Source organism: Oncorhynchus nerka, linkage group LG3 (assembly GCF_034236695.1).
Source record: "Oncorhynchus nerka isolate Pitt River linkage group LG3, Oner_Uvic_2.0, whole genome shotgun sequence".
Lineage (NCBI taxonomy): Eukaryota > Metazoa > Chordata > Actinopteri > Salmoniformes > Salmonidae > Oncorhynchus > Oncorhynchus nerka.
In genome coordinates this window covers 60,334,642-60,347,609 of record NC_088398.1, presented here as the reverse complement: position 1 = coordinate 60,347,609, position 12,968 = coordinate 60,334,642, and the positions used below count along the sequence as shown (strand labels likewise).

At 43.8% G+C, this 12,968-nt stretch overlaps 1 protein-coding gene across 2 annotated transcripts; it reads right to left on the bottom strand.

Annotated features, from left to right (window-relative positions):
- Window positions 1-2,394: 2,394 nt before the first annotated feature.
- LOC115111764 (tumor necrosis factor ligand superfamily member 11-like) lies at window positions 2,395-11,863 on the bottom strand. 2 transcript variants are annotated; one of them, XM_029638172.2, is made up of 4 exons: window positions 11,469-11,863; window positions 9,183-9,218; window positions 4,517-4,676; window positions 2,395-4,371 (listed from the first exon to the last, which is right to left on the bottom strand). In XM_029638172.2, the coding sequence occupies exons 1-4, from the start codon at window positions 11,661-11,663 to the stop codon at window positions 3,908-3,910; spliced, it is 855 nt and encodes a 284-aa protein (XP_029494032.1). In that variant the 5' UTR covers window positions 11,664-11,863; the 3' UTR covers window positions 2,395-3,907. The 2 variants fall into 2 exon arrangements, with proteins under 2 accessions (XP_029494032.1, XP_029494040.1); XM_029638180.2 differs by having other exon boundaries at window positions 4,541-4,676; window positions 11,469-11,862.
- Window positions 11,864-12,968: the final 1,105 nt, after the last annotated feature.

The following is a 12,968-nucleotide window of genomic DNA, read 5'->3' as shown; positions in this document are numbered from 1 at the left end:
GTAGCTGTAGGTTAAAGACGAGGGTTACACCATATGACAGTAGCTGTAGGTTAAATACGAGGGTTACACCATATGACAGTAGCTGTAGGTTAAATACGAGGGTTACACCATATGACAGTAGCTGTAGGTTAAAGACGAGGGTTACACCATATGGTATAATGACTGGAGCTGGGTATGACCAGGGTAGACCTTTGGTTTGGTCACGTCATTTTAAACTTTCTGTTTAAGTCTGTAAAGGATGATGTGACACATCCACTATTCATAGCGTTATGCATTTATGTTAAATGGCGTGAGGGGATGGTCGCCATTTCATGGGTCACAACCTATTTTTATTTTTTTTGTGCTGTGTTTGAACTTGTTTAGTAGATAATGTTTCTGCCATTGTTTCCTTCTGGCATCAGAACAGTGATTTACTCACCTTGGACCAGGAGTCTTTCTTTAATGAATCCCATGTGAAGGATATACTGCTCTTCCCAGACCAGGCCCAAATCCCTGTCATTTGTAAGAATGGGAGACGCCGCTACAGAGGTCAACGAGCAAGATCCTACCAACGGGACATTAGTCCCTGTGCCCAAGAACGCCAAGGTAACCTGCTTAAATGACTACTGCCCTGTAGCACTCATATCTGTAGCCATGAAATGCTTTGACAGGCTGGTCATGGCACACATCAACACCATCATGCCAGAAACCCTGGACCCACTCCAATTTGCATACTGCCCCAACAGATCCACAGATGACGCAATCTCTATTGCACTCCACACTGTTCTTTCCCACCTGGACAAAAGGAGGACCTATGTGAGAATACTATTCATTAACTACAGCTAAACGTTCAACACCTTAGTGCCCTCCAAGCTCATTACTAAGCTAAGGTCAATGGGACTGAACACCTCCCAATGCAACTGGATCCTGGACTTCCTGATGGGCCGCCCCCAGGTGTTGAGGGTAGACAACAACACATCCGCCTCACTGACCCGCAACACGGGGGCTGTTCACCCACGACTGTCTGGCCAAGCACGACTCCAACACCCTCATGAAGTTTGCCGACAACACGACGGTGGTAGGCCTGATCGCTGACGATGATGAGACAGCTTATAGGGAGGATAGAGACCTAGAAGTGTAGTGCAAGGACCACAACCTTTTCCTCAATGTGAGCAAGACAAAGGAGCTGATCGTGGACTACAGGAAAAGGAGGGCAGACAACGCCTCTAATTTACAACAACAGGGCTGTAGTGGAGTGGGTCTAGAGCTTCAAGTTCCTTGGTGTCCATATCACTAAGGACTTAGTGTATCATGGTTCAAATACAGCAAAACAGCTGTGAAGAGGGCACGACAATGCCTGTTCCCCCTCAGGAGGCTGAAAAGATTTGGCATGGGTCCTCAGATCCTCAAAGTTATACAGCTGCACAATTGAGAGCATCTTGACTGGCTGCATCACTGTCTGGTTTGGCAACTGCTCGGCATCTGACCGTAAGGCGCTACAGAGGGTAGTGTGGACGGCCCAGTACATCACTGGGGCCAAGCTTCCTGACATCCAGGACCTCTATCAGGTGGTGTCAGAGGAAGGACCTAAAAATGGTCAATTGTTTTCTCTGCTACCGCACAGCAAGCGGAGCTGAGCGCCAAGTCCGGAACAAAAAGGATCCTTAACAGCTTCTACGCCCCCAAGCCATTAGACTGCTGAACAGTTAATCAAATGGCTACCCAAACTATTTACATTGACCCCCTTATTTTATTCTTATTTAATATATTTTTCTGCATAGACTCTTTTGCACAGGCTCAATGTACACTGACCGGACTCTAACCACACACATACTACACTGATACTGCAAAACACACACACGGTCGTGCACACGTGGGCTCCTGAGTGGCGCAGCGGTCTAATGCACTGCATCTCAGTGCTAGGGGTGTCACTACAGACCCTGGTTTGATTCCAGGCTGTATCACAACCGGCCGTGATTCAGAGTCCCATAGGGTGGCGCACAATTGGTCCAGCGTCATCCGGATTTGGCGGAGGAAGCCGTCATTGTAAATAAGAATTTGTTCTTAAATGACTTGCCTCGTTAAATATTGATGCCACACTTTCACATTCCTTCACTCTTCCCATACGCTGCTGCTACTCTTATCTATGCAGTCACTTTACCCCTACCTACATGTACATATTACCTGGACTACCCTGTGCCCCAGCACGTTGACTCGGTACTGGTGCCCCTTGTATATAGTCTTGTAATTGTCATTTTGTGTTACTGTTTTTCCTTTTAGTTTATTTAGCACATTTTTCTTTTTTAAACTCTGCATTGTTGTAAGTAAGCATTTCACGGTAGGGCCTTTTGCGTTTGGCGCATGTGACAAATAGATTTGGATTTGATGATAAAATAATTGAACAAACATCAAACCTATATAGAAAAGTAATGATTTTATTAGTTAAACTGACATAAATAAACATCTTTTTTTTTTTTTTTTTTTTTTTTAACAAGATGAAGATTTAAAAGTTTGCTACAACCTTATGATGGACAGTATATTCTGCTTCGGCTAGGCAAGTGCACACAGAATTGTCTAAATAAAAAAGACATAAATACAGATTTCAACATTGAGCCCCTGTGTTTGAACAAAAAAAGCGCATCTACTGATAAACTAAGTACGGCCTACTGTAATACAGACATCAAATATACATGCTTTTACAGCAGACAGATCATTTAACCAATGGTACATATCTGCATTTTTATGTCAAATAAATACATTTAGTGCATATTCCCATTTACCTTCTCGAAGAGTAAAATGAAAAAAGAAACTATAAATTAAAGGTGGACCAAAGTCAATCTGGATCCGCTAGTTTCATAAAGACAAGAATCTTTGCTCTCGTCCCCTACGGTAAGACAGGCCAGCTATCTTCAGTTTGCGTCATTACATCAGTTGTTTGTGATTATCATTACTCGTATAAACTACCAAAGACAGGGCAAGGAGAGTTCAATACTATAGTTTGGGGAAAAACAAATCAAAATAAGAAAACAAACATTTGATCCAAACCACAACTATGTTCCCCTCAGTTACTGGGTTGAGGGATGACACCAAGTCTCTCCTGGATAAACGAAGTCAATGTAGTGATGGAGCCATTAGCTACCACTTCTGTACTCCATTTTCTTGGAAAACAAAAATTAACAGTTTTATATCACTGTTCTTACACAGCACATTATGTAATGTTAAATGTTGCCTGAACAGACAGTGGTACTGTGTTCACTACTGAATCACATCCTATTCACCCTCTAACCTCTACTTCATCCTTTCCCAAGAGAGACAGAGGAGCATGATTGGTGAAAACTCTACTCCGTTAGAAACAAAGTACCCCAGCTGTGCTTCTGTTCAAGACGATGACAATGTTTAGTAAACTATGAGGGGCCAGGCTAGGGATGAGGAATGACTGTGTCGTTAGCTGATAAACAAACATTTTCAATAGGATTCATACTACTATGCTTGAAAAAAAAAACATTGTACAAACATTTTCAAAAGCGCTCCCTGGAATTACAAATATCAACAATCTTAAGTGGTTGATAACTATCAGCTGTATAAAATGTTACAGTTCTAAAAAGCATCCAGTGTCGTTTTGGACCACAAGGAAAATGGTTGTCTTGTCTAAAGTATGTGGGCACGGCGTATTGTGGTTTGTTGAGGCCTAGTGAGTGACCAGAGGTATCCATAACACCTCATCTAAATAACTGCCTATCATCATTCTCTATCAGGTAAGAAGGCTATCTGGTGAAGAGCAACATAGCCCATACCTTTTCAATACAAAAACAAATCAATTACAAATTCAGTAATCTCACATGCAGTAAGTGCTCTGTCTCTCTGTGGTTGTTTGGCAGTTACGCCTGCAGAACGTCCAGTAGCACATCCTCCTTCTCTGTATGTGGGTTCAGTCCCCCATCTTGATCGCCCCAAAGTACGTCCCCTCCGGTTCAGGGTCCAGCATCCAGGCGTTGGACACATTAACAAACAGTCCGTCCCCTTGCTGTAGCATCACCCCCCTGCCCTGCTGGGCACAGTACATGTTATACTGAGAGTTATTCCAGCGCATGGTGCTGCCTGTCTTCATCAGCACCACAGACTTGCTGGGCGAGGACGTGTGTTTCTCCTGGGAGATGTACTGGATGAGCTGGGCGTTGTTTACGTCCACGGTCTGGGGTGTGGCGAGGGTGTGTCCAGGGGCGTCGCTGGGCTCCATCTCAGGTTCCAGGTCGTAGTAGCGGAAACAGGTCTTGGCGTAGACGTAGTACAGGCCTGACTCGTCCACCAGGAGACGGCCGTCATGGTAACGCATCTTCTTCAGGTGGCCCTGCGCCTCGTCCCAATGGATCATAGCTGCTCTCAGCTCCCCCTCTGGGACAATAATACATCAGCAAGTCAATCAGTTGATCAACTAATCAGCAAATAAATCAATTTGTCACATAGTTTTACCATTGTATTGTATATGAATATTGGTTGCAGTAGACTAGTTCTAATCTAGCTATAAACTGTGGCTTACTGTTGGCTACTTCTATGAGCTTACTCTTCACGTAGTCGATGGTCACTTTGATTGGTAGATGAGCTGATGGAAGCCCCTCCCTCCCCTGGTTTTTGCAGCGTTGTCTGCCTTTTCTCGGGTCCCTCAGGGCATCAGCAATGATCGGTTCTGTCTGCACTTCCTGTGGAAATGGAAAGGAAATGGTCCTCAACGGAACGTTACATGTCCAAGCAGGGTGGAACTGTAAAGGCCTGGGAACTCCGGCATCAACAGTTTAAAAAAAGTAGTTACTGAGAGGAGGGATGGATACCACAGGGTAATTTTGTAGTGTAGCTTGTACAGTAGTTTGACAAATTCTTCCCTTCAAATCAGACAGAGTGAGTGACCGTCCAGCTGCAACTCACTATCTAGAAGTGATTTATCTTTAGCCCAATCATAATGCTTTCTAAACAGTTGCCACATGTTTCAACCAATGCTTATTTCATTGTCTACTTTAATTTGTGTGTGCTTGCCTGTGTTTCCCACACACTTCTCCCAGTAGTTCTGCCAAGTGAACCTCTAAGCTTGGAGCGCTGAGTTGTGAGCAGCACCAGTAATTGTGGTGTGGTTCTGTAACCCTAGGGCAGCTGGTTAATGTCACCTTTCAGATGGCTGTTCCTTTCACAGTTCTGGCACCACTTCTAACTTGATTAGATTCAACCCTGGAGTGGTGCGATGACATGCGTATCACCAGTCTGAGCTATAGTACACAGACTGGAGACAAGACGCAGCACATAGACAAACAAAACAGTCTCTATGCAGGTAAACAATCCGACAGTTCCCCAGGCTGGGTTCCGTGTGAAGACCTACCGTCTGCTAGAGACACTTACTTCCAGAACAGAGACAATCCTGTAGATGTTTCAACTTGTTTAGTCATTTCCTACATTTTGATCAGCCCTGGTATGTCATCTCCCCTCCACCCCCAGCCAATGTTGAAATGGAAGATTGTTCTTAAGTTACCTGAAAACCACACACAACACCTCTGAATAGAGATGGCACGGAACATTACATATAAAACAGACACTTGCCCTGAAATTATCATCACTGTGGTTTGCAGCACCATTATTGCACCTGCATGACACTAATATTAAATCTTGTATATTTACTCAGAAAACAACAGGAGCAGACAGACCTGTAGACATTGAGTCCAAGATTAGTACTGTCGCTCTTCTAAAAAACCATTTTGCGTTTAAACATGTTTACAGAAAGGTGGTTTAGAATTAGACAGGGTAAACAAGTCTGGCCAAGGCTCCGGAGAAATAACGGTCTAACTGCCCCTGGCCCAACACGGTGGCATTTGGCCTTGATTTGTGGTGAGACACTCAACCACAATACCTCCTTCCCAGGAATAGAGGATTACGTTAGCTGGATAGACACAGAGCTGGGATGGTTACTGGTCTACTATAGAAAACATACTACTGCAGTGTATTCAGACCCAGGCCTACAGCTGTTTCTGGCCAATAAATGAAACAAAGAGTCCCTTCACCTGGTGTCCCAGGTCTGAATCAGTCCCCGATTTAGAGGCGACGGGTCAAAACCAGTACACTGTGTGTGGCCATCCAGGACTATAGTTATCCACTCCTGTGTTGTACTATACTGTTTTACTCTATTGTATCACCTTTCACACAGTTCAGTCCACAGTGCAATAGAAGACTACAGCCCAGCACTGCACAATAGTGTGCAACACTGTACAATAGACAACAGCCATGAGTCATCCATTCCAACCCATTGAGCTCTGAGTATCCTGTGCTCTCTGACCCTCCGGCCATCAGGCTGACCACAGGTCCCACTGTAGGCCCAGCCTGGCTCGATCCTGGCTCAAATCAAAGGGCACTTAACAAAAGCAAACATGAGACTTGACAGCTCTTAGTAAGGCCTGTTCTTTAAAACCCCCACTAATTTATCAGCCAATTAACACTGGTCCCAGGGAAGACTGTCACCACACACACACACAGGAACACATACACACACACAGACTGTATGATAACACAGTAGGAGCCAAATGGACCTGTCAGCCTCACACCTCATATAGCCTAGAGCAGGGTTCACTCTGGAGGCTGGACCAGGGTTGAGACTACAGCACGGGAACCATCCCTGTCCGAGATGTCACTCTGACGACACAAAGGCCTCCTTAGTCCAAGGCAGGACAGAGCAGAGTGGGTGGTTTGTCTAAGCACTCTTTTGGGGCAATAAGAGCAAAGCAAAACATAGTAGAGCTGCTAACTTTGTTTTACTTCCTGGAAAGATTTGGCTGTTCCTGGTGGAAACCTGTGCCAGAGATGGCAGAACATTCCAAGAAGGAATTACAGAAACTCCTGTCTGACCTCAACAATGGTGCATTCCACCGCTATATACCACTGTTACTGATGAGCAAAGGTTCACTCAAGACAAATAGACTAGGCAACTGCCTCTGCCAAACCATGATATCATCTGATTGGTGCCCCACTACAGTACAGTAAATTACAGGCCAACCTGACTCTAGACCCCCCCCCCAATCCTCATCTTATTAGGGTGATGACTGGCTTGACCTCTCTACAGGCTCCAGACCACACTGGGGTTAGGGTTTGAAGCTGGATTTGGCTTAGGGTGTAAAGCTGCTGGGTATGCACAACAAGCTTTCTGCTCCTCACTTTAAAAACAAAAGCATGGGAACAGCACGACTAAGCACAAATTTGAGAATGGGTTACCTTGTCTTTGTTTTAATATAAAAGTTTGTTTTTAAAGTTTGAAATACTGAATTGTACACCACCCCATGCTGATAATACTGCTACTTCCTGGTTGCAATTTATAGGAGGAAGAAATGCCTTGCATCAAAACATTGTTGGAATGCCTTTACTCAACCTACAAGGTGTAATGTGTTGGAACACTTTTTCCCCCCCTTGGTGAAATCCAATGGCTGAACATACACACCAAGGTGGTTACCCAGTAACTTCCCCTCGCTTCTACTGATATTCTGCTTTGACCAAACAGGACTGCCGTAGGCTAACTCACGCACAGGACCAGGCTGTTTCGTGTCAGAGAATCAATGAATGAAGCCAAAAAGGAAACAGAGCTTTGGAATTTATATCCTGTAGATCAGGGATCATCAACTAGATTCAACAGCAAGACACATTTGTTTTTATTTTTTTATTTTCTTGGGTGGATGGTCAGGGGCCCGGAACATAATATACAAATAATTTGTAGACTGCAAATTGACCGCAAGAACCCCAAACTTCATTCATGATTAAAACATAATCATTTCAAACCTTGCTTACATGTGTATACAATCACATACCGTATATCTATTTTATTATGCGTGAGAATACTTTGTAGCAAATTTCCAAAATTAAAATCCCTTGGAGCGGATTTTGCTGGTGCTTTGACAGTTTTATGTCCACCCAAAAAAGAATATACACTACATGACCAGAAGTATGTGGACATCTGCTCGTTGAACATCTCGTTGAACATCTCGTTGAACCCCCCCCCCCTTTCCACTAGATGTCGGAACATTGCTGAGGGACAAGAGCTTTAGTGAGGTCAGGCACTGATGTTGGCCTGGCTCGCAGTCTGCGTTCCAATTAATTCCAAAGGTGTTCGATGGAGTTGAGGTCAGGGATCTATGCATGCCAGTCAAGTTCTTCCACACCGATCTCAACAAACCATTTCTGTATGGACCTCACTTTGTGCATGGGGGCATTGTCATGCTGAAACAGGAAAGGGCCTTCCCCAAAGTGTTGCCAAAAAGTTGAAAGCACAGAATCGTATAGAATGTCATTTTATGCTGTAGCATTAAGATTTCCCTTCACTGGAACTAAGGGGCCTAGCACAAACCATGAAAAACAGCCCCAGACCATTATTCCTCCTCCACCAAACTTTACAGTTGGCACTATGCATTGGGGCCACAAACCCATATTCATCCGTCAGACTGCCAGATGGTGAAGCATGATTCATCACTCCAGAGAACTGCTCCAGAGTCCAATGGCGGCGAGCTTTACACCACTCCAGCAGACGCTTGGCTTTGCGCCTGGTGATTTTAGGCTCGTGGACAGACGATCAGTGGTCCCGTTCTGTGAGCTTGTGTGGCCGTTGTGGCTCCTAGATGTTTCCACTTCACAGTAACAGCACTTACAGTTGACCGGGTCAGCTCAAGAGGGACAGAAATCTGACGAACAGACTTGTTGGAAAGGTGGCATCCTATGACGGGGCCACGTTGAAGGTCACTTAGCTCTTCATTAAGGCCATTTTAGTGCCAATGTTTGTCTATGGAGATTGCATGGATGTGCACTCTATGTGCACCTGTCAGCAACGGGTGTGGCTGAAATAGCCAAATCCACTAATTTGAAGGGGTGTCCACATACTTTTTCATATATAGTGTATATATAACTTGCCCCCCCCAAAAAAAAGTTGTGTGTGTGTGTATATATATATATATCCTCTTTCACAGTAATTAGCCTATTTATCTGGGATTACCTTTTTAATTACATTACCAGATAAATACCATCTGATAAAATTATAATATAAAGTGTCATCTGACAATCTCCTGAGCTTTAATGACAAACATATGCGTATTAATTTTACCTTACCAGGAAGTACAGAACAACATACAGTAAAAACCCTCTTTGGACCAATGAGAGGGCTGGTTATTATGATCAGACAGGAGTAAACTCACCTCTATTGGCTGCTGTGGGGCAGAGGAGATGTCTACCTGGAAACAGAAACAAACACTGGCGTTAAGAAGATGAATATTACTTAACAATCCCCCTAATCTATCAGAGTAAAACAGACACACATTGTTGACAGGTAGCCCCAAGGGTGTCACAATTAATTGACTGAAACTTGGAAGACCATGTGAATTGACTCCCTGGCCAACCATTAATGACATTAATTGATCAAATAGTTAAAGAGGACATATTGTAAGAACTGAACTTTATAACCACAACTTCCATCCCTGCAATTTATTGAGCTTTCTAGCATGGACATATAGTCTGGTGAGGCACTTTATCCCTGGGTTCCAGGTGCCATTTCTCTGTACTGGTCATCACCAGACCTCTTCAACCATTACCTACAATACTGATTCCCATCCCTATAACCCTATCTAGAACCAGATGTCCTGTACATCCTGGTCTCTCAGACCCTCAGAGTCTGGGTGTTTAGAAACAGCCTACAGCAGCACATTCCTCCTGGGGCACGGTGCTGTGCTGCCTCCTGCTCCCTCATCAGATACAGTAACTCCTACAGGTGTTCAGACAGGGAGACTGGTGTAGTACCAATATCTCGGCTCTCCTACGTCATGAGTCACCTTAAAGTGCTACCCTGTCATCAGGAGGACCGTTTATTCAGAGAACGGCTCAGTGTCTCTCTTTTTTCTTTCTCTTCGCTGAGTGGAAAGCTAATTCAGCCCAATCAGACGCTTTCTAACTGCAGGACCAGGACAGTCTGAATGGGAGATTTTAAATAGGAAGATTGATGGCTCACAGCAGAGATTCTCTCTGCATCCATTTCCTAACACAACCTGGTCCTCGTGCCAAATACAGCTCTAAGATACTCTCTCTCTTCCTACTCTGACTTGTCTCCAGGAGTTAACAAGCTACCAGCACACACCACAACACTTTTGTTTATTGCAAAAGGTGGGTCAAACAAACATTGACATTATTCTGCAGCACGCTCGCTCTCTCTTTCTCTCTCCAAACACACACCGGATGCTGGATGGACTTAGTTAGGTCTGTGTGTGAAGACTGATGGAGTATCGTGATGGAACTGAAATGTTTCCTTGTTTGGCTTGTTGAAACATGAAACTATTCAACTCCACAAACCACCATACAGAAATAATAACAACCCAGAAAGAATGTTAATGCTGTCTTATACTACGCTGATTGTGCAGGGTGATAGGGGTAGCTGACAGGTTAGCCACCTGACTGGCACTCAATATCACTGAAGAGTTATTCTGTCTGTCTGTCTGTATGCTGAGGGCTAATAGCTTGCCTGGGGAAGACCTTGAGATAAGAGAACTGATACATGTTTATTTTGTATATTGTTGCTTTGGCAATACGAATTTACTATTTTATTTAGCCAATAAAGCATTTTGGAATTTTGTTTTGAATTTCAGAACAGCTAAAAATCTTTAGGAGAGATGATTGGTGGGTTTCTGAAACCTCCTGGCTATAAACTGTTGCAGCCCACCTCCCCAAACGACATAATAAACTTTAAGAAACATCTGTTTATTCTCAGTATTCAACGGATACCTCTGAAAATCTCTAAATAACAGAGTAAACACCCCCAAAACGGCCTGCAATAAGTAAAAACAGCTGTAATTTACAAACAAGATTGCTTGAATGACCGCTTTACAGTATGTTTACCCCCATCTGCCTGACATTCGCTGTTGAGATGTATTGTTGTGAAAACGGGAGATTGATTTGATAAGGTCTATAACAAATGGAAAATACTGTATTGCCGAAATAACTTTTTAACTCCCTATAATCTGGGCGGGAAATCTCATCAGTAGAGAGAGATGATAGATAGGCTATGTAAAACACAGAGCGCTGACAGCTTGTTTTACTGTTGGAGACAAGTTCACAGAACTACGGTCACTTGCAGCCCAGGGCACAGATTGTTCTAAGAAAGTGTTCACGCTCATCAGCCGCAAGTTTCTCAACCAAGTGGCGAGCCGGAACTGTATGCGCAAACCTGCTAGGTTCAAACCTGTGCTCTTCAAACTGCAAAATGTCTTTGTAGCCTATTCCAGGAAAGCAATGCGGAACTGAGAACTATTTAATAAACGACAATGTTGCATATTCATATTGTTTAGGCTATTGTTAAGTTGCTTGTTTAAAATCGAACTGCAAGCAGGCAACCCGCAGCTCCACGTTAAAATGACGGGCACTAGTGTCGCAACTCGCATGTGTGTCGCATAGGCCTAGTTCTATTATCAACCGTTGTGCACCTTAAAGTGTCTTACCTCTTGGAGATAACCTGTCAAGTGTAACAAGATCGCCACACTCGATGCAATCTGCAGAAATCCCATAATAGCAAGAGTTCCGAATATAAGCGGTCTATAGGTGGGTTCCGAGCCATGGGACGAGTGGTAGCGGGGCTGAGCGCTCTCCGTGTCGGAGTGGTTCCTCAGGTAGCCTCGGTAATCATTAGCTGCCATGGTGAGACCTGGTGCTCTGGATGAATAGCCTACTTTCAGTGGAAGGAAGGAAATTCTGACCGAGTAGAGCTATAAACAGTGGGTGGGCAGAAGACTAGCGGCTCCCTTTGTAGAGAGACAGCCAATCAGACGAAAGTGATCTCTAGTATCGTGTGTGTGTGCTGCCTGTCAAGACCCGCGCACACACATATAACCATAACCGTAGGACAGGACAGGTTAAACTAGACCGGGCTCTTTATAACACACGGCTGTGGCTGTTGCCCAAGACCACTCCTGCCGCGCTGACGGAATGATTGGTATGGGGACATTTGCTGGATAAAAAGAGATGGCAGTTACAAGCGCTTTTTGTGTGTCGGAACTATAAGCACAAGCATTTCGCTACACTACATTAACATCTGCTAACCATGTGTATGAGACAAATACCATTTGATTTATGATCATAGGAGTCTGGCAGTTACTTTTACTCTAAATGTTTTCTTTGCAGAGTAAATGTTCCCTAGTTGATGAATTGTCTCATTAGAGAAGTCATTCCCAACCCAAATATCCCTGAGGGATTCACTGTCTGACACCGGATATGACACCGGATGTGTGTGTACCTCTGTGCATGCAACACCTCAACCACATACTGTCTTCCACGCATCGAATGTGAACAGTTACCCAATAATAACCACCAATTGGAGCTGTCACTGTGTCATAGCCAATCATAGCCTGTACACAACGATAGACATTATTACCACTCTGATCAGACAGATCAACAAACTATCACAGCTTATTTTGAAATAGACAAGTTACTGATTCGAAATTCGTGACAGACATTTGTGTGCATTACACGATATTCATTGCAACACATTTTGCTTTTCACAACAAAAAAATTCTTCATAACCCATTGTACATGACACATTCCAATTTATTGTGGCTAATGTTAGCTAGGCTAATTAGGTGGCTAACGTCAGCTAGGTTAGGGGTGAAGTTTAGTGGTTAAGGGTAGGTTTAGGGGTTAGGTAACATGCTAGCCAAGTAGTTAACGGGTTTGATTTATTAGGATCCCCATTAGCGTTAATGGCAACAGCTAGTCTTACTGGTGTTCGACACATAACGAAAAAGACATTACGGCCAAAGACTTTGAAATGTACATACAGTACCAGTCAAAAGTTTGGACACACCTACTTATCCATGGTTTTTATTTGTACTATTTTCTACATTGTAGAAAAGTGAAGACATCAAAACTATGAAATAACACATGGAATCATGAGAGGCTGGTATCTGCTGATGTATGAAGGGCTATATAAATACATTTGATTTGAT

Excerpts from the sequence above, each read along its gene's own strand:
- LOC115111764 (XM_029638172.2), bottom strand. The coding sequence starts at position 11,663 with ATGGCAGCTAATGATTACCGAGGCTACCTGAGGAACCACTCCGACACG. Across the intron at positions 9,219-11,468 it reads TGACAGGTTATCTCCAAGAG|GTAGACATCTCCTCTGCCCC; the intron begins GTAAGACACTTT and ends TTCTGTTTCCAG. Across the intron at positions 4,677-9,182 it reads CCCCACAGCAGCCAATAGAG|GAAGTGCAGACAGAACCGAT; the intron begins GTGAGTTTACTC and ends CCATTTCCACAG.